Here is a 21,747-nt window from a genome sequence, read left to right as displayed (position 1 = left end):
TTTTCTCGAACTGAAGCTGCGCGAGGTTTCATTGCTTCCCCTCGTGGTGCATGTCTCAAATAAGACCTAGAGGAAGGAAGTTCCACTATCTGACGTCGATGACAGTCTTTTACGTATCAATAAGATGCTGCGTCTGTATCAAGTGACATGATATGGCTGAGACCCGGGTATCGCTAGTAACAACCCGACAAACAAAGCTCGATAGGCGATTATACTAGTCCCGGTGCGGCAAGACTGGGTTGTTTAACAACTTTCGGAGCCATTATCTTAGCAATGACATTATGACGCTTGGTTTATGAACTACTAGTCATTTGGCGACGTGCGAGTTCATGCCCTCCTTTCTTGTCCCAGTCAACAGGATGCAGAACTGGCTGATATGAAGCGTGCCAAAAGACGTAGTGGATTTACAGCAACGGACTCACGAGAATGCCTCCGGTCCGTGGCGGAACGTTTCTTTGAATGTGTGAGTATCTATAGAATATGACAAGCCCACCACTAGATGTCAGATAACTCCGTCAAACCATTTGTAATGTCAGCATAATATCGGAGTCGCTACTCAATTGCCCCTCTTGATTCCTAGCCGGAGAAAAGTCGTTTGGTGAATGAGCCGATGGAACTCAAATCATGACTGGTATGCAAAAGATGAGCGAAAATGGGTTTATGGACAAAGGCACCCACACTAACTGCCAAAGACCACAAGCACACCGTCGCAATAAGGTTTCCTGGGCTCTCGATTTTGGCGCAGCCATCATGCGACCACGGGTGCCTGCGCCAGTAGCGCCCATCCACGACTCGGGATTAAGGTTTCCTGAAGCTATCCAGACTTGGCCAGACAGCTTCAACAAAGCTTAGTCTCTCATAATCACGACTCATAAGAGGCTGTCACTGGAATGTGGGCTATTGAAACCAAGGAATTGCGAATGCATGTCCACTATCGACCCCATTGGTGACATTGTATCTCATACTACGGCGCATGGTTTTTTATGTTTCCTTGATTGAGGCTCAAGGGCACCCAAAACGGGTATAATCCGAATGCCTTCCCGTTTGACAAGTCAGTTTATTAGGGCGTTGTTCCTGGCTAAATTTGTTCTGAGCGTTATATTTGAGACGATCATGTCCCGATCAGTTCAGTCCCAGCAGTCCTCCCAAGCCTCAACATTATCGTCTCAAGGGTGTTGAACAAGGCCTTGCCAATATCCTTTCCTTGTTCCACCTCACCCACTACATGAGCATACAAGATGGTCAACTACACAAATGGTTTCCTCGGGCTGTTGGCTCTCGCTGCCTGGGTCGACGGATACTGGCGCATGTCGTGCAGTATCATACAGACTGGCCGAGTTGACCCCATCATTGCCCCGGGAACCTTCTCAGCACATGTCCACAAGCTCTCTGGCGCCAGCAATATCAACATTGACTCCACCTTTTACAGCCTTCAGGCTTCAAGGTGTACTTCCTGCGAGGTCCAGGACGATAAATCGGCCTACTGGACACCCCAACTCTTCTACCAGCATGCGAATGGGAGTTTCGAGATGGTTCCAAACGGTGGGACTGTGATATACTACCTCGGGCGTGGAGAGAACAGGTCAAACATCGAGCCATTTCCTCCTGGATTCAAGATGCTATCCGGAGACAACTTTGTTCGATCTTATGATTCGAAGACAAAAACATACAGTAACTCCAGATTCACAGGTCGTCCAGTGGCAGACCGAGTCAGTTTCGCATGCTTGGATAGCTCAGGGCCTTCAAAAGAGCGTAACTATATGTGGAAGACAGATTGTGATAACGGCATGAGAGCCCAGATCCATTTCCAATCATGCTGGAATGGACAGGATTACCAATCTGATCAAAGCCACGTTGCCTACATGTCCCAGATAGATAATGGCATCTGCCCCCCGAGCCATCCACGCCAGCTCCCTCATCTGTTCTTCGAGGTCATCTACGGGGTCAACAACATCGATAAAAGCAAAGGTGGCCGATTTGTGTTTGCGAATGGAGACACTACTGGCTACGCGTTTCACGGCGACTTCCTGAATGGCTGGAATCCGACTGTTCTTGCGACTGCCATTAAAAAATGTATCAACAACGACGGCATCGGAGGAGCAATCTCGAAATGTCCTATACTTGCCGCTTCACAAACACCATACTTTAGCGACAATTGTCCAGAGATGGCGCCCCTGATTGACGAACCCATTCGAGGCATGATTGATGTCCTTCCTGGGTGCAACAAACCTTTCAGTGGACCTGGCCGAGCGTCAAAGGTAGTATGCGACGCAAAGCCATCCATTAACAACCTTGGAGATGCTGGCATCGGGTCTATGTTTGATCCTGCTATAGGGGACAAGGTTGGCTCCTGGTCTTTCGTTGGTTGCGCTCTTGAAGGCAGCCGCAGAACCTTGAACAAGTTTGCTGTGACCTCAAATAGTATATCTATTGAGTATTGCACAACGACCTGTAAAGAAAAGGGCTATCCACTCGCTGGAATGGAGAATGGCCGAGAGTGTTACTGTGCGGGAGCGCTCACATCGGGTGCATCATACACTAAGGCCTCAATATGCACATCAACGCGCAAAATGACTTGTGCAGGCAACATGACACAATATTGTGGAGGACCAGACTTTCTCACAATATGGAACGACACCTCATATACACCACCAGCAGAGCTCATTGTTGGCCAGACCCAAATCTCAAAAGGCATGGCTACATATTATGGATGCTACGCTGAAGGCAACACTGGGAGGGCACTATCATCCGACAGCACGGCGGACGGGACTGGTATGACAAATGAGAAGTGCGTTGCATTCTGTCAGGCAGGCGGCTATAAATATGCCGGCACAGAATACTCCCAGGAATGCTACTGTGGCAACGATATAACAAATGGCGGCTCCAACCTAACCGATATATCTCAGTGTTCGATGCAGTGCAAAGGCAACATATTCAGCTACTGCGGTGCAGGCAATAGATTGAGTGTATGGAAAATCAAGCAACCCGATCAGCCCACAGGACCAATCACGGCACTCGATGGAGCCGCTCTATGGACAGGATGTTACACAGATGGAGGGTCAGGGGGGCGGACACTTCCGAGTGCCTCCTTCACAGGCTCTGCTGTCTCTCTTGATACGTGCTTTTCATTTTGCAGCAAACTCAACTACCCCCTCTTTGGAATGGAATACGGACGGGAATGTTACTGCGGTTACTCGCCCAAGACGCAGGCCACTATTGCACCAGATGGCGACTGCAGAATGCCATGTGCGGGAGATTCCTCCCAGAAATGTGGTGCTGGTAATCGCATATCCATTTGGAACAATACACTCTATACTCCCACTGCCAGTCTCGAAGCTCTCGACAGCCCACCAAAGTACCTCGGGTGCTATACTGAAGGGAAAGGCGCTCGCGCCTTAGGAGATGCCAAGACAACAAACAAGAAGATGTCTCTCAATGTTTGCTCCAAATTTTGTTCCAGCAAAGGATATCCTTACCTGGGACTCGAGAACGGAGAGGACTGTTACTGCAGCAAAAAGGGACCCTCCAATGGTAGCATTGAAGCTCCAGCATCGCAGTGTAGCGTTGCCTGCAAGGGCAATAAGTCCCAGAAGTGCGGTGCTAGTAAGAGATTGAACGTCTACCGGCTCGCCAGAGTCTCAAAGACCAACTCCGCTGCCAAAACGACGAAAAGATCTGCTGTGAGAAGACCAAGGCAGGGACGTAGATGAGCCCCTTGGGGGAGGACTTGAAAACTTTGTTTAGTGTACCTTTTGCTGGGTCTTCTTCGTACGTAGCCACGTTGCATGATTAATATAAGCCTTTATTGAAGCTATTCTGAACTTCCGGATGAATCAGGATGGTCGCCCTGCGAGTTTGCGTAATATTGCTGGCGTAATTTTTCGACGGCTTATTGGATGTAAGGAACTGTCTGTGCTGCCTTTCACGGTGAACGAATTTTTTTTTTTTGTATTTGATGCGATGTCTTCACCTTGCTCGTTGACGTATCGAATAAGGTTGACCAACCAACCGAAGGATCGCAGATAAGATTTTGACAATGAACTCCAACAACGAATCACGCACTCAGTTAACATTTTAGACATTATGTTAAAATATCCCAATAGTTGCCACAGCATGAATTAAACCTAGATTGTGACTATTTTGCCCCCTTTGCGAAGTATAAGAATGGCCAATGTCGGCGGCAAGATCGTCCCATCCCACCCAACACAACAGAAGTTAAACATCCCACAAGCCGAAAAGAGAACAAGATGGGAGCAGAAGAAATGGAAGAACCCTCTCGTTGGGATCAGTCCAGCATCTACGAAGCCAGCATATCTGAAGCCAGTATATCCGATGCCAGCATATCTGAAGCTAGCATATCTGATGCCAGCATATCTCCTGCAAATTCTCTAGACAATCTGCATATCGGTTCGGCGAAACTGCAGGCCAACAAAGCCAGTCTAAAGAATGGAATCAGTCGCTCATTCTCAGCCATCAAGGCGTCGATGATTCCGTCAAAAGCCTCTGTTTCGTCAAGCAAGGGTAAAGATGCTGAGTTGAAAACTACAACAACAATCAAGTCCCAAAAGTCATCCAAGTCTAAGTCTGCCATATTCCCCACGGCTGTGCCTACAACGACAAAATGGAAAAAAGGGGGAAAGTCAGCAACAGAATCAAAGCCATCTCTATATGCAACAACGAAATGGAAGTTCAATCAAAAGGCAACGCCCAAACGGACATCAGACATCACTCCAAAGACCACTCCAAAACCAGCTCTGCCCAAATTAACCAAATTGTCATCAACATGGAAGTCCGGCCCGAAAACACCAAAGATGACACCTGATATCACTGAAGAGGCCACTCCAAAATCAACTATGACCAAATCAACAAAATGGCCGACGATTTGGAAGCCGAGTGTGAAGGCAACACCAAGGTTGACGCCGAAACTCACACCCAAGACCGCTCCAGAGTCAACTACATCTACATTGACAAAGCTTTCAACATGGAAGCCCAATCTAAAGACAACACCAAAGTTGACGCCAAAACTCACTCCAAATACCACTCCAAAGACAGGCCCAAAGACCACACCTAAGCATATCCAGTCTAAGAAGAGTATGCTTTCGACAACAAAATGGAACTTAAGGCTCGAGTCAAGTTCGTCAAGCTCAAAGCTATCTATGCCTTCTACAACAAACTTTGGCTCAAGCCTCAAGACAAGCTCAAAGCCATCTATGCCTGTGACAACAAAATGGCCAACATCAGGGACCTTGCCTGCAACAACGAAATGGAAATCGGAACCTTGTTCAACCACCGTGAAAGGACCTGTGACAACACCAAAGGGGACCCTCGTCGGCTATAGGAGGAGGAGGCATCGAGTAGAGGAGACGGAAGAGATTTTCTACTATAAAGCTCCATAGAAGCCAAGGGACCACAGGCTATGGTCTTACCCCGTCAAAAGCTGGATAAATATGCCCAGTGAAAGAGATGAGAGTCGAGGTCGCTGATTGATCAAGCGAAAGCCGGATTGGGCCATGCCGTTCAAGTCAAAGACCAGACGGACAGAAAAATCAACCACTACAACAAGTAGAAAAGAAATAAAAGGAAAGAATATCAACATGTGATTAATTTCTGTAGAATGGCTTACTATTCGTGAGCAAAAATATTGACTGGACATTGATTAATACCACCTTCATTGAAGACAGGTTGGACCGTCGTCCAAAGTGGTGTCTAAAGTCAGTACAGTTTAGAGAATTAATTTTAAAGCCATTGTTACACTCTTTTGCAGCTGGATTCAGATGAGCCAGCGAGTGGCTGTAACTTGAAGGGCGTTTGGTGGCGAGCGAGATTCGATCATGATGTGATTACTTGGTTCGAAAAAACTAAACGATCTTCTCGTATTGTCGAAGGGTTGGGTGAGTCTTCCGTCCTACTTTCCTAATACATACAAGGCACATCCCAATCATTCACAACGGGGCCTTTATGGACAATGCCGAGCGATGACGAAGCTCCACACTCAATCAATGTCTGTCAGATCAGCCCCTGTTCCTCCAACCCGTGTTTCAAGGCCGCCATCTTGCCCAAGACGAGGATGTAGCTATCGAGCTGATCGCGCATGGTTGCAAGTCTTTGATGTTGTTGCAAGTTGAGTCCGTCGAATTTTCCGGTAATGGTGCTGAGCGATGCTAGGGCTTGAGTGTCATCGCCACTGTAGCCAGAAATATGACTGAGGAATTGGGCATAGTTGGACCGGATTTCTTGACCAAATTTGCTGTCGGCTTCGGTGATGGATGCGAGAGTGTTTCTGAGCTCATTTTGCAGTCGGCGGACTGAGCGAACATGCTGCTGGACCTGATAGAAGTACGACTTCGTGGCGGTTACACTGCCAAGGTGAATCGTCAACACCTCAAACTCGTCAACGGTTTCATCGAATGATTCGACGACTTGTCTGATAGCCAGTGCCTGGTCGAGCTGAAGTTGCTGGATCCGGCTGTTGGATTCGGTGATCTTGAACACGGCAAGCGCGGCTTCGTGGAGAGAAGAAGAGATACGCAGGGTGTTGGTGCAACCCATATTTCTCGTGTATAGCTGGACGTCTTGAATTCCTTGTCGGCTTAGCAGGTTATTCTGTTTGCAATGAGGAGAAGCTCACTTTTGAGGAGAGTGAAGGAAAGTTAAGCGATTTAATTGTGACTAGAGAAATGAGATTGAAGTGTGAGCAAGTTACGTCACAAGGCCAGACCTTGTGTAACCGGCACAACACTGCCTGCAGCCGCCACGAGACTCCCAGACCGACCGGGCCTAACCACTTTTTAACGTGATTTACTGGATGGACAAGAACTTATGTTGTTTACGTCCTCCCTTCCACTCCATGAGATTTGGGCTCGGGGTTATATATCCGTAAAAGACTGGTCATGACAATGGCGAGGATGATCTGAAGAACCTAAGCCATGAACGCCCTGACTGCAATACGTATGAAACAATCTTGCTGTTGAAATCCCTTACTGGATAGCCGTTCCGAGTTCGACTTCTTGTCGTCGCGATTCAGAGAAGTGGTCGCTTTCACGGCACCATGGGAGCTAGCAGGACTGCCGGAATAGCAGAGACTTTGATGGCTAGACCGACTATCTCAGCCTCATCCATTGCGAAACATATCCGAGTTAAGGCATCGCGCGTTTTATTAACAGGAAGCCCATAGCAACGGTCCGCCTGATATGAACAGCCCCATTCTTCTAGCCGTACATCCCCAGGTCTGCCTCACTTGATAGCAAAAGCCCTCAGTCGTAATTCTATCAAGAGAACACCAGAATACCCTGACACATGCATATCTTCATCAGTAGGTCAGACAACTTGATGGCAGCTTTCATATTGTCCCGTATGCATAGTTTCTTCAGTTCCTTGTTCCCGATAACCATTGGGATCTGTTTCGTGCTTTCTTTTACAACAATGCCAGTGCACACAACCAATGACCAATACTGCTGAGCCCAATAAAGGAGCGTTTGCAACCAAGCTTCCACAGTGGACTTCGAAAAGAGGTACATCACTGTCATAATCACCTTTGCCACGAGTACTCAACCGCTTGGTGGTTGGGGAAGATGAAGGCCAACTCTAAAATATTGGTGACTGTGTTGAATAAGCTCTCTAACGGGTTGTCTTCTATCCTGGCATTCATATTAATGCTTCCATATGGATGTCCCTATAGAATACTCTGACACATATGTAAACAGAGCATCAGGTCGCCTTGGCCTTTGAGAGCATTACATATTGCATCTGTTGAAGCACACTTTTAATTGAGTCAACCCCTTCAAAAGTGTAATATTCTTCTTATACTTTAGTCACCGAATATGATAACTAACAGAGACAATAACTTGTGATGGCTCAACCGTATCGACTTCCAGGAGCATGAGATGCTGCATCCATTAATCTCATGAAAAGCAGAATACCAAATAATGAAGCTGTTTCGCGGGCGCGTAATGGCCACGGCTGGAGCACACGCTTCAGAGAAAGCACAATCAAATTGACACTCAGCTTCCTGAAGAAGGTCGACCACAGTGATTATTTCTCGTCGAAAGTGCTTGCTTGTTCATAGTACGGCAGATGAGCCTCGTTGCCAAGATCTCCGAGCAACTATGTCGAATATGACATCTCAGATAAGTGACAGGGATCCGACCATTGGAAAAGTTCAAGATTGGTTCACTGTTATCGGATATTCCGCTTGGAATCACCGTAAAATGAATTGACTAGCCTATCACCATGCAATTCCCGGGTCGGGTGTCTAGTCACGATCGTCCCACCAACGCGGGAGTTTCGCATATCGACACAAAGGTCGCTGAAATGCCTCTGGAAGTCTGTTATCTGCAGCTTCCTACGATCATTAGTGCCAACCTAAAGTCGAATGCATATAATCACTCTAGGAGTGCAAATCATGACTGTTGAGGGATAAAATCCCAAGTAAGCGTGTTCGGCTTCCTCCTTTCGCTCAACGAATAGGCTACTCCTTCGTGATATATATAACCATTTTCCCAGGTGACTTCTGATGCACTCAGTTTCGACTCGTTCCAACCTCTTTATTAGGGGACTGATCAGACGCAAGCTCTTATGAGTTTGAGGAAACACTTACAGTAACTCCGAAATACTCAGGAATGGAGATGTAAATTACCTTCTCTGCATGGGTTGATTTGTCAATATATGTTTCAGACCTATCAAATTCTTACCCTGTTGTTTATATCCAAGCCAGCGAACTCTCAAGGATCAATGGCGGAAAAACACGTTGTTGTTAGGCCGTGAATGAGTCTCTCATAGTACACTCGTCAACTTCTTATCCGTATAACAAGGCGCTGAGTACATTGCCGATTCGAAACCTTTGACCAGAGCGTGTTGCCAAGAGAGCTCAAGTAGTGCACTTGAGCAGGAAAGTTCGAGTTGACTCTTAGTCTCCCTCGGACTCTATGTCCGTGGCATCTGGTCCAGCAGCGCTTCTGTAACACTCCATACCTTCCCACTAGGTCCTCCCTTGCGTCTCTGTGAATAATAAGAATGAACATATAGTGACGTCGGCGGCTGGAGACCTGGACTTGCTAGGATTTCCAGCCTGGGCGCTCTCGTCGCCAAGTCTTCGCGGTTCCTTCGGGCGATTACGTAAATGAGCAGACTCAACATCAGCGACATAGGTTCATGCTCACGGACGAATCCAATAATTCACTGCCATCCTCGCAATCTTATCGCAAAGTTGCGTTGAGAGAAATGAAATAATAATGAAGACGCACAATTGTGGTATAAACAAGGGTTCGAGAGCAACAGACATGAAAAGGAACTCCAAGTCTGTAGACTATGGATATGGAGTATTGTACAAAGAAGAAGCAGGTTCTAAAGAAAGTGTATGCTTGGGGCCTTTCAATGTTCTCGTGCGATTAGGTTCTCGATTCTGTTATTACCATTGGTTGGATAATATCAATAACCTCTTGCCAGTCCATCATGAACTGTTGTGGCAGATAGAGTCGGGGTATTAAGCAACCTCTCCAAGGAGATTGAGACGAGGAACGAGCCTGACTGTGGACCTAGACATGATTTAAACAGTAAGTATGGTCTGGTGTACTCGCCGCAATGCCCAGAAACTCTGCTTCAACTGACTACAAAAGACGTCATCATTTGTTGCCAAGCTGGCAATTCGGCTCGCTCAGTGTTGGGGTACTTTGGGGGTTTGGGGGATCTCCGGAGATGAGCCAATAACAAAGAGAAACTCAAAATCATGGTGATGATGTTCATTGGTCAATTTGCGGGGAAAGTGATATTAAATCCTACCCCGCAATTTAACTAAATTGTATCGTGGGGTAAAGCGTGGTTTGGATACGATACTAATCGGTGCCTGTGGATCTCATCTGAACTTTAGCCAGAACATCCGACATAGTTGTTCCACCAATAACATATCTACTATGAAAGCTATCGAAAGATTTAGTATAATATAAAGACTTGAGTTTGGCGTTGAGAATAGGTTTCGCTACCAACAGGAACATTTCATATTCTGTAACCAACATGTTGTTCAATAAAGTTCTTTCGGCGGCCGCCCTGTCTGCGCTTGTGTCGTCAGTTGTTGGCACCTCATCTCACAACTTAGGGCTACCCAAGAGGCCCCATGTTGAAGCTGCACCGTATGGTACGGGCAAAGCATTTCCTGCCTCCGCCGCGCGATCTCGAAAAGACTTCTGTTATGTCAAGCCTGGCAAGGGAAAGAATGTCGATGACGCTCCTCGCATTTTAAAAGCATTCAAGAAGTGCAACAAAGGAGGCACAATTGTTCTTGACCAGAAGTACAGCATTGCCTCGCCACTTGACTTGACTTGGCTCGCTCATGTCGATGTCATTATCACTGGAGAGATCAACTTCAAATCTGACCCATACTACTGGGCAGACCACAGCTTCAAATATGACTTTCAGAACATGTCCTCGTTCTGGAAGATTGGAGGCAAAGACATCCATATTTATGGCGATCTGACAAAGGGGGAGTCTTTGCTTGATGGTCATGGGCAAGCTTACTGGGAAGAGATGGCTGTGAACAAGACTGTAAGTCGTCATATATCCCAGCGTTACTCGGTTTCAAATGGATACTAATTATTATAAAGCTACTGAGACCAATTCTGTTGACGATCGAAGACGCCCATGGTCTCACTATGTCAAACCTGCGAATGCGGAACCCACCCAACGTAAGTCTCAGTTGTATCAAGCATAATCCCACACTCACATAAATCAGTGGTTCAATATTATCATCAACAGCACAGATGTGTTGATCAGTGATTTGGATCTTGAAGCCAAGAGCTTGAATGGGGTCAAAATCGCCAACTCTGATGGTTGGGATACATACCGTTCCGACCGCATTGTTATCCAAAACTCCGTTATTGATAATACTGACGGTAAGTACCCATCTAATCAGATCATATTCATCTTCTCACAACAGCAGATTGTGTATCCTTCAAGCCAAATAGTACAAACGTGGTTGTTCAGAACCTTGTGTGCAATGGTTCTCACGGCATTAGTGTTGGTTCCCTTGGCCAGTACAAGGGTGAGACCGACATTGTGGAGAATCTTTATATCTACAACGTGTCCATGTCCAATGCCAGCGACGGTGCTCGAATCAAGGTCTGGCCTGGCGTTGAGACTGCTTTCCAGAGCCTGTTAAACGGCGGCGGCGGTCTTGGTCGTGTCAGAAACGTGACATACGATACGTTCTACAACGATAATAACGATAACGCTATTACCATTACACAGTGTTATGGCCAGAAGAATCAGACTTTGTGCAACGAGTTCCCGGTAAGGTTTACTGACATATGTGAACTATCTGGCACTGACAATCAATATTAGGCAAACTTGACTATCGAGGACATCACGATGAAGAACTTCTGGGGGACAGTTTCGAAGAAATTTGACCCCCGAGCTGGATCTCTTGTTTGCAGTGCACCCGATGTAAGGACCCAATGCCACATGCACAGTTGACTTAACTGACACCATTACAGCGTTGTAGTAATATCGTGGCTGAGGATATTAAAGTCGAGGTTCCAAGCAAGAAGCCAGCGGTCTATGATTGTCAGAACATTGACACAAGCACTTTGGATATTACATGCCGAGACCCAGCCAATGCCAGGGATACAACCAATGGGTAGGCCCATCACTCCGGCCGTACTTATAGCAAATTTAATATTTGTTTATGCCGCCCATGAGAAGGCTTTTGCTCTTTTAATAATGTATTTCATAACTACATACCAGTTTCGTAACATATTGAGCAGCATGCTCTATATTATAAATTGACATCATACCTCGCTTAGATAAAGTAGGATTGCTATGCTAATGCTTAGTAAGGATAGATCGAATTCTTGCGTTGCTTATCTTATTGAAGCGTGGTATGCAGCAGAGGTCGATGAAAGACCTTTCAGGTGGGTTGTAGGAAGAAGGTTGGGGCCAGCTGATGAGCAGGTAAGGCTTTTCAGCTGGCATATGTGCAGCTAGGTTCAGGCTGTAATTGAGGCAGCTAACTATGATGATTTGACTTAATGAAGCTTTGCTGGCTGTAGGGGCAAATAAATATTTAAACTATATTAGACTCTGGAGATACTTAGATATATTTATATTAATGTCTTAACTTATTTCATTAACTTTCTTTAAGTAGGATTTAAATTTAAATTTATACTTAATTAAGAAGATTTAAATTATATTTATAACATTAATAGTTAAGATTGCCTACTATCTTTTTCTATAAATCCCTAGAGTTAGAAATGAATTAATAATTCAAAAGCCAATATGTCCTTCTTAATGAATTATATATGAGCTACCTTAGGCATAGAATATTATTTAGATATTTCTTCCATTTCTTGCTGCACTGCAGGCAGTAGAAAGAGCTCTAGATAGATAGACTGGTCTATATATTTCAATTAAAACACGCCTTCCTTCAGCAGGTGTTGCAGGATATAAACAAGGTTCTCTTCTAAGAAATAATAAACAGTTAGATGGTGCTGCCGAACGACTTTCTTTATCGCTTTCGATTTGCGAAGGCCACCGTAAAGAGCAGTAGACGGTTTTACACTCAGCCCCAGAGTGCTGCATATGGTAACAGACGGGACTGCAACAGCGGCGTCGCATAATGCTCCGCGGATCGGTATATCAAAACAAGCTTACTTGACGAGCCAATAATCGGTAGGTGCACTATTAGCTTGAACTTAAAAGATACGACGTTAATTGGACAGACGCTCAAATTGTGTCGACCCGCAGAGCCTGATATCTTACGACAGTAATTTCCTGGATCTGAATAAGAACTCTCAACTTTGCATATTCGTCCATTAATAATATTATGTATTTATATGCAGATACCCTATTAACAACTAAGTTCGTAAAGATCTGCTTACGTCCTTTCTTCCGTAAGCCGTCTGGTCCTTACGGTAACTTTGTTTACTGAGAACCTACCTACCCCTCACCTTCCTACAACATAACTTGACTCATCATTCTTGCTTGACCACCATGGTGTGGATCGTGATGTTGCCACCCTGATTATTGATATCTTCAGCGGTGCTGGGAGGGATTAGTTTAGTAGGAAACCAGACAAACGATGCTCTCTTCTACTTGACATAGCTATGGAAGATCAAGCACGGGCATCTTATAGCATACTTCTCTAAATGCCTACCGAAATCCTAGCTGATATTATCGACTTACTAAGTGATAAGAAGTTAACTTTATCATCCCTTGCACTTAGCAATAGCGACTACCAACAACTTGCCTACTGCAACCAGTTTTCTAAGGCGCATTTTAATTATAATCCCCAAGCATAATAATTCTTTATAAAGCTTCTATGTGGATATTTGACCAAGCCATAATAACCTACCATTGCTACTTGCATTCACAGGGTTGTCTTTGCGTCTTATCTATAATATGTTGCATAATATCTTAGAGACTTATATAAGTCTATCTTGGGTAAAGCTGCATAATAGTTTACCTACGATTAACGGGAAACATTTAGAAAATTTCCTATTAAGTGAAACCCTATCCTGCAAGATGAGAGTCTTAAGATTGGGCATTACTGAAATACCTAGCACTAAAGCCTGTCGCAGTTGCATATAAAATTCCCTGCTTTCTTTCCTAAAAGAATCACTCGCTCTACAGCCAAGGATATTAAGCTAAATAAGATAACGCTTGATGAATATTAGTCAATAAAACGGCCGCTAACACATTTAAGCTGGCTAATTAGGTCTTTTAATCTTATTATTTTATTTGCCTTTTAGCCTCTAAAGAATAGCGATGAGAGAGGAAATAGTATAAGGTTGATAAATCTGACGGTAAACTTCTTTTCGGCGCTTTTCCAGCTTTATTCATCGACGCTTGAGTCCTTAAGCTTGGACTTACATAGATTTTCAGCCGGGTGGCAGAGGTTCTGTTTCACTCAACCCTACAGAAAACATCAATATGGCTTCAACGTGGCTAGATCTCTCGTCTTTATATGGAAGTACATCTAAGGTAGCCCTTCAATTTCGCTCCAGAGTAGATGGCACACTCCTGACACAAGAAATTCAAACTCCGGGCACCAAGGCGAGAGCGTCCCATCTCCCTTTCAACATCATGAAGGCGCGAACTAATACACGTACTCGTGTGAGAGCTAAAAATATCTTCGCTGGGGATGATCCACGAGGACTGGCTGCTCCTTGGTGTTCACACTCTCTCATCTCGGCCCCCTATCGACAAAGACTATACCTATAGCAATAATGCGCGAATTCTACTGTATATAGACTGAATAAATTGAGTAGTGCCTATGGGTCCACGCTAGGCATTTTCAATTAGCTGATTGGCCTATTGACGCATAAAGATGTGACACTTTGCTAGATAGCACCATTGGTCAAATCAGTGCATTAGCCTAGACCCATAGGCACTACCCAGTTTATACGGTAGTCAAGATGATGCACAGCATGGGCTATAGGTCAAAGAAATGGCGGCTAAATGACTCAAGGTGGAGATCTCGGCGCCGCCATTGCTCCAATGATTGCGATTCCTGATCCAGAAAATTACAGACTATGCCATATTAATATGCTAATGATGCCACCACCCTAGGGGTGTGAACGTTGAAGCGGATATAAAAAGTCAATTTGTTAGATTTATTTGCACTTTGGCTCTAGCTACGAAGTAGCATGTCTCTAGATTCTTTGTTGATCGTCTAGGCCGCGCTTGATCTATTCCGAATCATACGATTTCTCGCGTTTGCAGCTTCAACACTAGCTTTCCTGGGGTTCTTAGCTTCAAAGGTTATATCAAGTTCTTCCAACGTTGATCCCTTGGTCTCAACAAACAGGAAATAAATAAAGCCCAGTTCAAAGGCGTCCCAGAACACAAAGAATACATAGAACCAGTAGCCAATCTGAACAAAAGGTTAGCCACAATCAGAATACCCTGAAAACGCCAGAGAACAACTTACATTGGATAGAGCTATTGGACCAACAAAGGTGTTGAGAAATCCGGCTGCTCCTGCCGTCAACTTGAAAGTTCCCATGCTCTTAGCTCGCATCTTATTGCTCACAACCTCAGCAGGATATATTGGTTGCATTGGAGTGAAACCACAGGCAAAGATGGCGCCAAACATGAAGATGAAGACAATACTGACGGTAGAGGCCGTCTTGTTGCCATGATCTGTGTATCCGGCCGCACAACCAGCAACAATAGCGAGACATGCAGCCATACCAGCAGTGGTCGTCATGAGCATCTTTCGGCGGCCGACAATATCGTGCAGACGGGAACCGATGATGGACGAAATCCAGCCGACGAAGGCATAGACGATGTTGAGGATCAATTTGGTGTCAGTGTTTGTGATGCCGATGCCGTTGAGCATGATTGGCAAGTAGTAGGATACAATGCTAAGGACGATGTCAGTTTACTTCTGCCAGATGTGACGCGGCTTTGCGACTTACTTGTTACCGCTGAACTGACCGAACCAAGAGAAAGCGATGTTGAGCATCAGTCTGTACCGGCTGGAGCGGGATTCCACAAGGACCTGTAGGTCGAACAGATCTTTCCACGAGGCTATCTGTTCGGTATTGATATTGGCAATCATCTCCCTCATCTGAAGGTCAACGAGTGGATGGCTCGCATCACCATTCGCATGGTACTTGGAAAGGACGTCCTTGGCCTCTGCGTGACGATCCTTGGCGACCAGCCTGTTACTGAGTAAGATTCTGACCAAGCTGATTGCATAGAGAGGGAACCAATGCATCCACGGGGCGATAACTTACCATCGAGGGGACTCAGGAAAAAGCTTGACGAATATGCAGACAATGCCTGGGCATACCATCTGAAGCCACAAGGGAATCTTCCAGTCCAGATTACCGTGGTGAGCTAGGTATTTGTGGCAGGCATATACTGCGGAAGTAGCAAAGACAGAGCCCTGGCGAAAGACTCGTGGTCAGTAAAGCGAGCTTCTCAGTCAGCTTTGCTTGAAGGTACGTACGACGTTGTAGAAAGTGTTGTACATTCCCGCTATCGTTCCTCGGTAGGCCGGCGGAGCAATCTCGACAAGATATAGGGGAGCGGCGGTATGGGCGCATGTAGCGAAAAAGGACAGGAGAAACCGTCCGGCGATAAAGGTAGACAGATTGGGCGCCAAGGAGGTCACTATAGTAGCAATGCACACGCCAAGACAGCCAAAGAACATGTGCCACGTTCGCCCATACCAGTCCGTCATCCAGATGAAGAGAGCTCCTGACATTTGACCAACCTATCAAAGTAGTTAGCATATTGTTTAGGTCGTCCATCAGCTCCGTGTTTATTCTTGCTTGAAAGATCGCAAACACTATGCCGGTACTGGCATTGCCGTTCTCGGGGAGACCAAAGTATGAGGTGTAGTTCGGAAGGGCGTTGATAGAGCCCATGAGAGAGCTATCGAAACCTCAGGAAAGGGTCAGCGTCATGATGGCTCGTGGTGGATGTTCACTGCTCAGTAATACTGGGACTTACCGTTCATGGTCGAGCACAGGAAGATAAGTGCAGCGAGGCTATACAACTTGATGTAACCTGGGCCTCGAGGGTCTGGCTTGTGTTCCGCCATGATATTGGCATATGTCTCGATTAGATTCCCCATGTCCGTCTTCTCAACTTGTTGCAAGTTGGCATCGTCCTTTGCTTTGTCCATGATGCAATTATTGCTTCTAGCAGGTAGACTGAATAGGATGCGTCTTGAAGATTGCTTGAAGATATTTCCAATTGACAAAAAGCTTCGGTACTTAACAGCCTGGGCTGATCTCCCTAAGCATAACTTTGGGAACAAGTCACTCTTGGATACTTATAGGTTTAAGTTGATAAAGACACAACCTGTTTCGTTAAAGTTGTGGGTCAATCCCCGTGGGGAGTCATGAGGTCTGGGGGTTCTCCAGAGGCTAGTCCGAAAGGGACACACGGAATTTCAAATCTTCGGGCTCAGAACTGATGAATCCTTGTACGTTCGGACTATCCAGGGCGGTACGGAGCAAAACGTCATACGACCACCCTTCGGGGACGGCCGAACTAGTGAGTTCTGAACTTCTCCGGATACAACTTCGCATCAATTGTATAGCTTACTTTATTGCATTTGGAAAATAGTTTAAGGTCACAAGCAAAAGTAATTCTAATTTGTGTCAGACATTAACTGTAATTTGATATGTACTTATTCAGTTATGGCAGATATATCTACTGCCTACAATCTCTCTCTCAAATTGATGTTAACCTGATCCAACCCGGGTGGTCCATTAGAGAGTAGGGAATCCAGCGCAGCGGTGTTGACCTATTTAGCAAACAGTCAAAACCTCGAGCTCATCATGCCTATATAGTCGCCGGGTATTTACTCACATGTCTATGTCCGAGGTCACTCACGCGACTAACACCAAGAAGCCTCATAGCTGTGGCCGCCTCTTCGGCAAGAACTACGAGACCGAGTCAGTACAGAGTTCGTATAATTTAGTGACGTGAAATGAGATGACATACTCTGCAGAGATCGGTGGACACCCTTTTCCCCGCCGGCGGCTAGGCCATAAAGCGCAGCGCGACCAAGGCCGACACCTTTTGCACCCAGAGCAAGGGCTTTAACCACATCCGTGCCTCTTTTCACGCCTCCGTCTATCAAGACATCTAACTGAGTAAGAACTTGCGGACAGAACTCCCTGATCTCTAGTAGTACTTGAATGGGAGGGGGGGCTGTATCAAGGGCCCTTCCACCATGATTCGAAAGAATGATGCCTTTGACAATGGGGAACTTGGTAGCCGCAAAGGCATCCTCGTGAGTCTGAATGCCCTTGAGCACTATAGGCAGATCGGTATGCCCGCTTAGCCATCGGAGAGTCTTTTCCCAGGTGAGAGCAGATTCTGTACCCCAGATCTGTGGAGGCGATCCCCCCGCGACCTCCCTAGCCTTGTACCGCTCATCGGCCTCTCGTTTTCCGGGGAATGGGGCGTCGAGGGTGAGTACGATGAACTTGATGTGTGGAATTGTCCTGATATAAGCTAGCGTCCTTTCTGTAGCCTTGATATCTTTCAGGACGTAAAGCTGCCAGGCAAGAACTACACCTGGACCGGCGCGTACTATGTCTGCCACGGACATGGATGCATTCTTGCTGATGATCTGAAGAACGTTGAAACTGGAGCAAGCAGAAACGATGCCCACCTCGCCTTGAGGGTGTGCGAGTTTGGCCATGGCCGCCGGGCTGATAAAGATGGGTAAACCAACGCTGTTACCGATGAGAGAAGTCGAGAGGGAGCAGTGTGTGCAGTCAACAAAGACTTTGGGCCGGAGAATGATGGACTTGAAAATGTTCCCGTTGGCCACTTTCGTGATCTCATCATCAGTGCCGGATGCATAGTACGAGATAGCCTTGGGACTTAGACGTTTTAGTGCTATTTGCTCCATCTCAGCAATGCTCAATATCGATGCCATATCAGGAATCTTAACGTCAGAGATTTGCTCAGCATGCATATCATCGCTAGATATGGGCTCGAGTTTGCCCAAGAATTGCTCGGGGGTCAGATATTCGTCAAGAAGCTCAATCGGGTGAACATCTTGGTAGGCACGCGTGGCGTCTGTACCAGCATGTTGGAGAATGACAGCCCGTCCACCTGGATGTCTACCCAGAAATTCGGTGGTCTAGCATGAGAAGTATCAGCGAAATGGAACACCAGCAGGAAGTATGTATGCATTCAACGTGCATTGTAGACATTACCATGAATTGCCATCCAGCAACTATCCCCAGATCGATGGCATTGCACTAGTATTATCAGCTACGTGACCCTCAACATGTCTGTTACTTAGTTCACTTACGTTCTGATAATGCGATCATCTTTGTTGACGCAGTGAGTTCCATCTGGTGTAGTATTCGCAATCCCAAGTGGCGCTATCTCCATGCTCAATGCCCAACCCCCGCGATTCTTTTCTGTGTGGCCCCTGAGATGTACCACGTCGGTAATACCGAGTCCCGTGCTAGTGTTCTGAAGTGCGGGGATAAACTGTCGATTCCTTCCGCCGGCGTTACAAAATGCCGTGCTGATTTTGGTTAAGAAAGTCTACATCTCCACTGGAATAATATGACGCGGGAATTCTGAATGCCCGTATCAACATAGTACACACCAGAAGCAGATTTACTATCGTGATCTTATAGCCCGAGAACTGGATTCCTGCGGAGAATTACTCCACCACTACCATCATTTCCTTCTATTCAATTATAGCACGAGACCTATGGTGCGGAAAATACTGGTCTCTTGTTCCGAGCAACGGACACCCGCTTATCTGTAGCCCTGTAGGTTTACAGGTAGGTAATCTAATATATAGACGCTCACCCTCCAATTTTTCCCATGTACCTATCACATAGTCATTGCAAGAACTCTGCCGTATCGAGGCCAATCCCCCGCCATGGTACACAGAATCGACCTTGATCAAGGCTGGGAAGTCAAGCAGTCCAGTTCTCTAGAGAATGGTACAGCTACGTCCTACCTGCCTGTCGCCCAATTTCCTACAGTCGCGCACATCGATCTTCTCCATCACAAGCTCATACCGGATCCCTATATCGACATCAACGAGCTAAAATGCCTCTGGGTCAATGATGCAGACTGGACCTACCGCACTCAAATTATCAGACCTGTCAATCTCGCATCTACTGAGCGAGCAGTCTTGGTATTCGAAGGCCTCGACACCGTGGTCGACGTGTATCTCAATGATACCCATATCCTGTTCAGCAATAACATGCACATTTCGCATCGAGTCGATGTAACAGAGGCTATTCGGAACAAGAATAACACCTCAGTTCTTGAGCTCAGGTTTCAGAACGCCCCAGCGTATGCTCGCTCAGAGCGTGACCGAATAGGCTATAAGCGAAATCCTACTGGTCGCGCTGTCAACTACGGCGGCTCTGAGCGTCTCTTCTTGAGAAAAGCACAATACCACTGGGGCTGGGATTGGGGACCTGCCATCAATACCTGCGGACCCTGGAAACCCATATACCTAGAGACATATGAGTTGCGGGTTAGCGATCTTTGGGTTACCCAGGATGTCGCTGCTGATCTCTCGTCGGTGACAATCTTGGTGAAGGGAGAGGTTGAGAACGCACAGGAGATTGACAAGATACTCGTCCAATTGACTGATCCTGACACAAAAGCTACTGTGGTCAAGAAAGAATTTACATTATCCTCCACCGGTTCATTCGAAGGCAAGATCAGCTTAGACAAGCCAAAATTATGGTACCCATTCACATATGGAAAGCAAGACCTGTACCTTATCGAAGCTATTATCCCTGGGCACACCAGGAGCCAGAACCTCGGCGTTCGTCGCTTACGTCTCCTTCAACACCCTTTGAAATCTCAACCAGGAACCTCGTTTATCTTTGAGATCAATAATATCCGTATTTTCTGTGGCGGCTCCTGCTGGATCCCAGCTGACTTTATGCTCCCACGTGTCACAGCGGAACGATACGAGAAATGGTTAACCTTGGCCAAGAGTGGCAACCAATCCATGATTCGTGTCTGGGGTGGTGGTATAGTTGAGAGCGATACCTTCTTCGACATCTGCGACCGAGAGGGAATTCTTGTTTGGCAAGACTTTCTATTTGCGTGTGGAAACTACCCTGCGTCGCCCGATTTTGTTGCCAATGTCAGGGCCGAAGCAGAGCAGCAGGTCAAGCGCGTCGGGCATCACCCTTCACTTGCCGTCTGGTGTGGTAATAACGAGGACTACATGTGTGCAGATGAGGATCGATGCTGGGATATCGATTGGAGTGATACCACTGGTCCGTGGGATAAAACAACATTCCCGGCTCGTGAGATCTACGAGCGCACACTCCCTGCCATTATCACCGCCTCTGGTACCGAAGTGCCATACTGGATTAGCTCACCTTACGGTGGTGAGCATGCAAATGACACTACCGTAGGCGATACACATTGCTGGGATGTATGGCATGGAAAGATGTCGCCATACCAAGATTATAAAGCTTATACATCCCGTTTTATTTCTGAGTTTGGCTTTGAGTCAGCCCCTAGCTTAAGTACCTTGCACAGAGCTATCACATCTCCTAGTGAGCGTCATGCGCAGTCGCGAACTTTTGATGTTCACGATAAAGGTCCTGGCCACCAGAGACGCTATCCGATGTATATGGGAGAGAACTATCGTTTCCGGATGAACCCCCTTAAGGACTTTGTGTACTGCACCCAGTTTCTTCAGGCAGAGGCAATGGCCTATGCCTATAACTGCTGGCGCCGTGAGTTTAGGGGTCCCGGCGAGGAGAATTGCGCCGGCGTCTTAGTCTGGCAGCTCAACGACATCTGGCCCGGGGTAAGCTGGGCGTTAGTTGACGTGGATTTGAACCCTAAGCCCGCATTCTACATCACAAAGCGTGCCTTAGAAAAGACCGTGGTGGGCATGGAGCGTGTCATTACAGCGACAGCCCCTTACATCGTCACAGGCTACCTGCCTGAGAAGGCTAAGGTCGATATCTGGGCTGTAAACGGTGAGCATGACGACAGAACAGTGGTTCTAGAGTTGAGAGCGTTTGATATCCAGAGCGGCAAGGCTGTGGAGCTGTCGAATGTCCAGACCAAGCAGGAGTATACCCTCAAGGCAAATCAGACGACAGAGTTGCTGGCAGGAATAGATATTCCCGATTATAACGATACAGTTGTGGTTTCCTACTTGGATGACCCTGAATCGGGTGAGAGGCTGGCTCGATGGGTCAGCTGGCCTGAGCCTCTCAAGTATCTACGGATGTCTCCTGAACTGAAGGTCACTGCTAAGGTGGTAGATGA

The 21,747-nt window shown here is 46.5% G+C and overlaps 8 protein-coding genes across 8 annotated transcripts; 5 read left to right on the top strand and 3 right to left on the bottom strand.

Annotated features, from left to right (window-relative positions):
* The first annotated feature begins 810 nt into the window (after nucleotides 1-810).
* On the top strand, nucleotides 811-3,801 carry BKA55DRAFT_378316 (uncharacterized protein). The gene has a single exon (XM_046185939.1). The coding sequence runs from the start codon at nucleotides 1,239-1,241 to the stop codon at nucleotides 3,708-3,710; it is 2,472 nt and encodes an 823-aa protein (XP_046048292.1). The 5' UTR covers nucleotides 811-1,238; the 3' UTR covers nucleotides 3,711-3,801.
* Nucleotides 3,802-4,247: 446 nt separating this feature from the next.
* On the top strand, nucleotides 4,248-5,404 carry BKA55DRAFT_728539 (uncharacterized protein; the record flags this gene model as incomplete). Its single annotated transcript, XM_046201181.1, has 1 exon — nucleotides 4,248-5,404. The coding sequence occupies one exon, from the start codon at nucleotides 4,248-4,250 to the stop codon at nucleotides 5,394-5,396; it is 1,149 nt and encodes a 382-aa protein (XP_046048291.1). The 3' UTR covers nucleotides 5,397-5,404.
* Nucleotides 5,405-5,838: 434 nt separating this feature from the next.
* BKA55DRAFT_676150 (uncharacterized protein) lies at nucleotides 5,839-6,670 on the bottom strand. The gene is made up of 2 exons (XM_046198090.1): nucleotides 6,629-6,670; nucleotides 5,839-6,581 (listed from the first exon to the last, which is right to left on the bottom strand). Exon 2 carries the CDS (start codon nucleotides 6,547-6,549, stop codon nucleotides 6,007-6,009), a length of 543 nt encoding a protein of 180 aa, XP_046048290.1. The 5' UTR covers nucleotides 6,550-6,581; nucleotides 6,629-6,670; the 3' UTR covers nucleotides 5,839-6,006.
* A 3,211-nt stretch (nucleotides 6,671-9,881) lies between these two features.
* Nucleotides 9,882-11,783, top strand: BKA55DRAFT_569294 (exopolygalacturonase). The gene is made up of 6 exons (XM_046192919.1): nucleotides 9,882-10,536; nucleotides 10,596-10,676; nucleotides 10,724-10,883; nucleotides 10,931-11,280; nucleotides 11,332-11,433; nucleotides 11,484-11,783. Exons 1-6 carry the CDS (start codon nucleotides 10,009-10,011, stop codon nucleotides 11,628-11,630), a joined length of 1,368 nt encoding a protein of 455 aa, XP_046048289.1. The 5' UTR covers nucleotides 9,882-10,008; the 3' UTR covers nucleotides 11,631-11,783.
* A 2,006-nt stretch (nucleotides 11,784-13,789) lies between these two features.
* Nucleotides 13,790-14,218, top strand: BKA55DRAFT_569292 (uncharacterized protein). The gene has a single exon (XM_046192918.1). It carries the CDS (start codon nucleotides 13,918-13,920, stop codon nucleotides 14,206-14,208), a length of 291 nt encoding a protein of 96 aa, XP_046048288.1. The 5' UTR covers nucleotides 13,790-13,917; the 3' UTR covers nucleotides 14,209-14,218.
* Nucleotides 14,219-14,597: 379 nt separating this feature from the next.
* Nucleotides 14,598-16,800, bottom strand: BKA55DRAFT_569290 (general substrate transporter). Its single transcript, XM_046192917.1, has 7 exons — nucleotides 16,450-16,800; nucleotides 16,269-16,381; nucleotides 15,944-16,210; nucleotides 15,729-15,880; nucleotides 15,408-15,653; nucleotides 14,918-15,353; nucleotides 14,598-14,860 (listed from the first exon to the last, which is right to left on the bottom strand). Exons 1-7 carry the CDS (start codon nucleotides 16,622-16,624, stop codon nucleotides 14,660-14,662), a joined length of 1,590 nt encoding a protein of 529 aa, XP_046048287.1. The 5' UTR covers nucleotides 16,625-16,800; the 3' UTR covers nucleotides 14,598-14,659.
* Nucleotides 16,801-17,129: 329 nt separating this feature from the next.
* Nucleotides 17,130-18,934, bottom strand: BKA55DRAFT_378253 (FMN-dependent dehydrogenase-domain-containing protein). Its single transcript, XM_046185938.1, has 5 exons — nucleotides 18,779-18,934; nucleotides 18,667-18,725; nucleotides 17,452-18,604; nucleotides 17,317-17,390; nucleotides 17,130-17,251 (listed from the first exon to the last, which is right to left on the bottom strand). The coding sequence occupies exons 1-5, from the start codon at nucleotides 18,819-18,821 to the stop codon at nucleotides 17,165-17,167; spliced, it is 1,416 nt and encodes a 471-aa protein (XP_046048286.1). The 5' UTR covers nucleotides 18,822-18,934; the 3' UTR covers nucleotides 17,130-17,164.
* Nucleotides 18,935-19,366: 432 nt separating this feature from the next.
* Nucleotides 19,367-21,747, top strand: BKA55DRAFT_569287 (glycoside hydrolase family 2 protein; the record flags this gene model as incomplete). Its single annotated transcript, XM_046192916.1, has 1 exon — nucleotides 19,367-21,747. A coding segment is annotated over one exon (2,381 nt), but the record flags the coding sequence as incomplete, so codon positions are not given.

The sequence above is a fragment of the Fusarium redolens genome (genome assembly GCF_020744475.1).
Source record: "Fusarium redolens strain MPI-CAGE-AT-0023 chromosome Unknown BKA55scaffold_9, whole genome shotgun sequence".
Taxonomy (NCBI): domain Eukaryota; kingdom Fungi; phylum Ascomycota; class Sordariomycetes; order Hypocreales; family Nectriaceae; genus Fusarium; species Fusarium redolens.
This window is presented reverse-complemented; position numbering and strand designations above follow the sequence as displayed.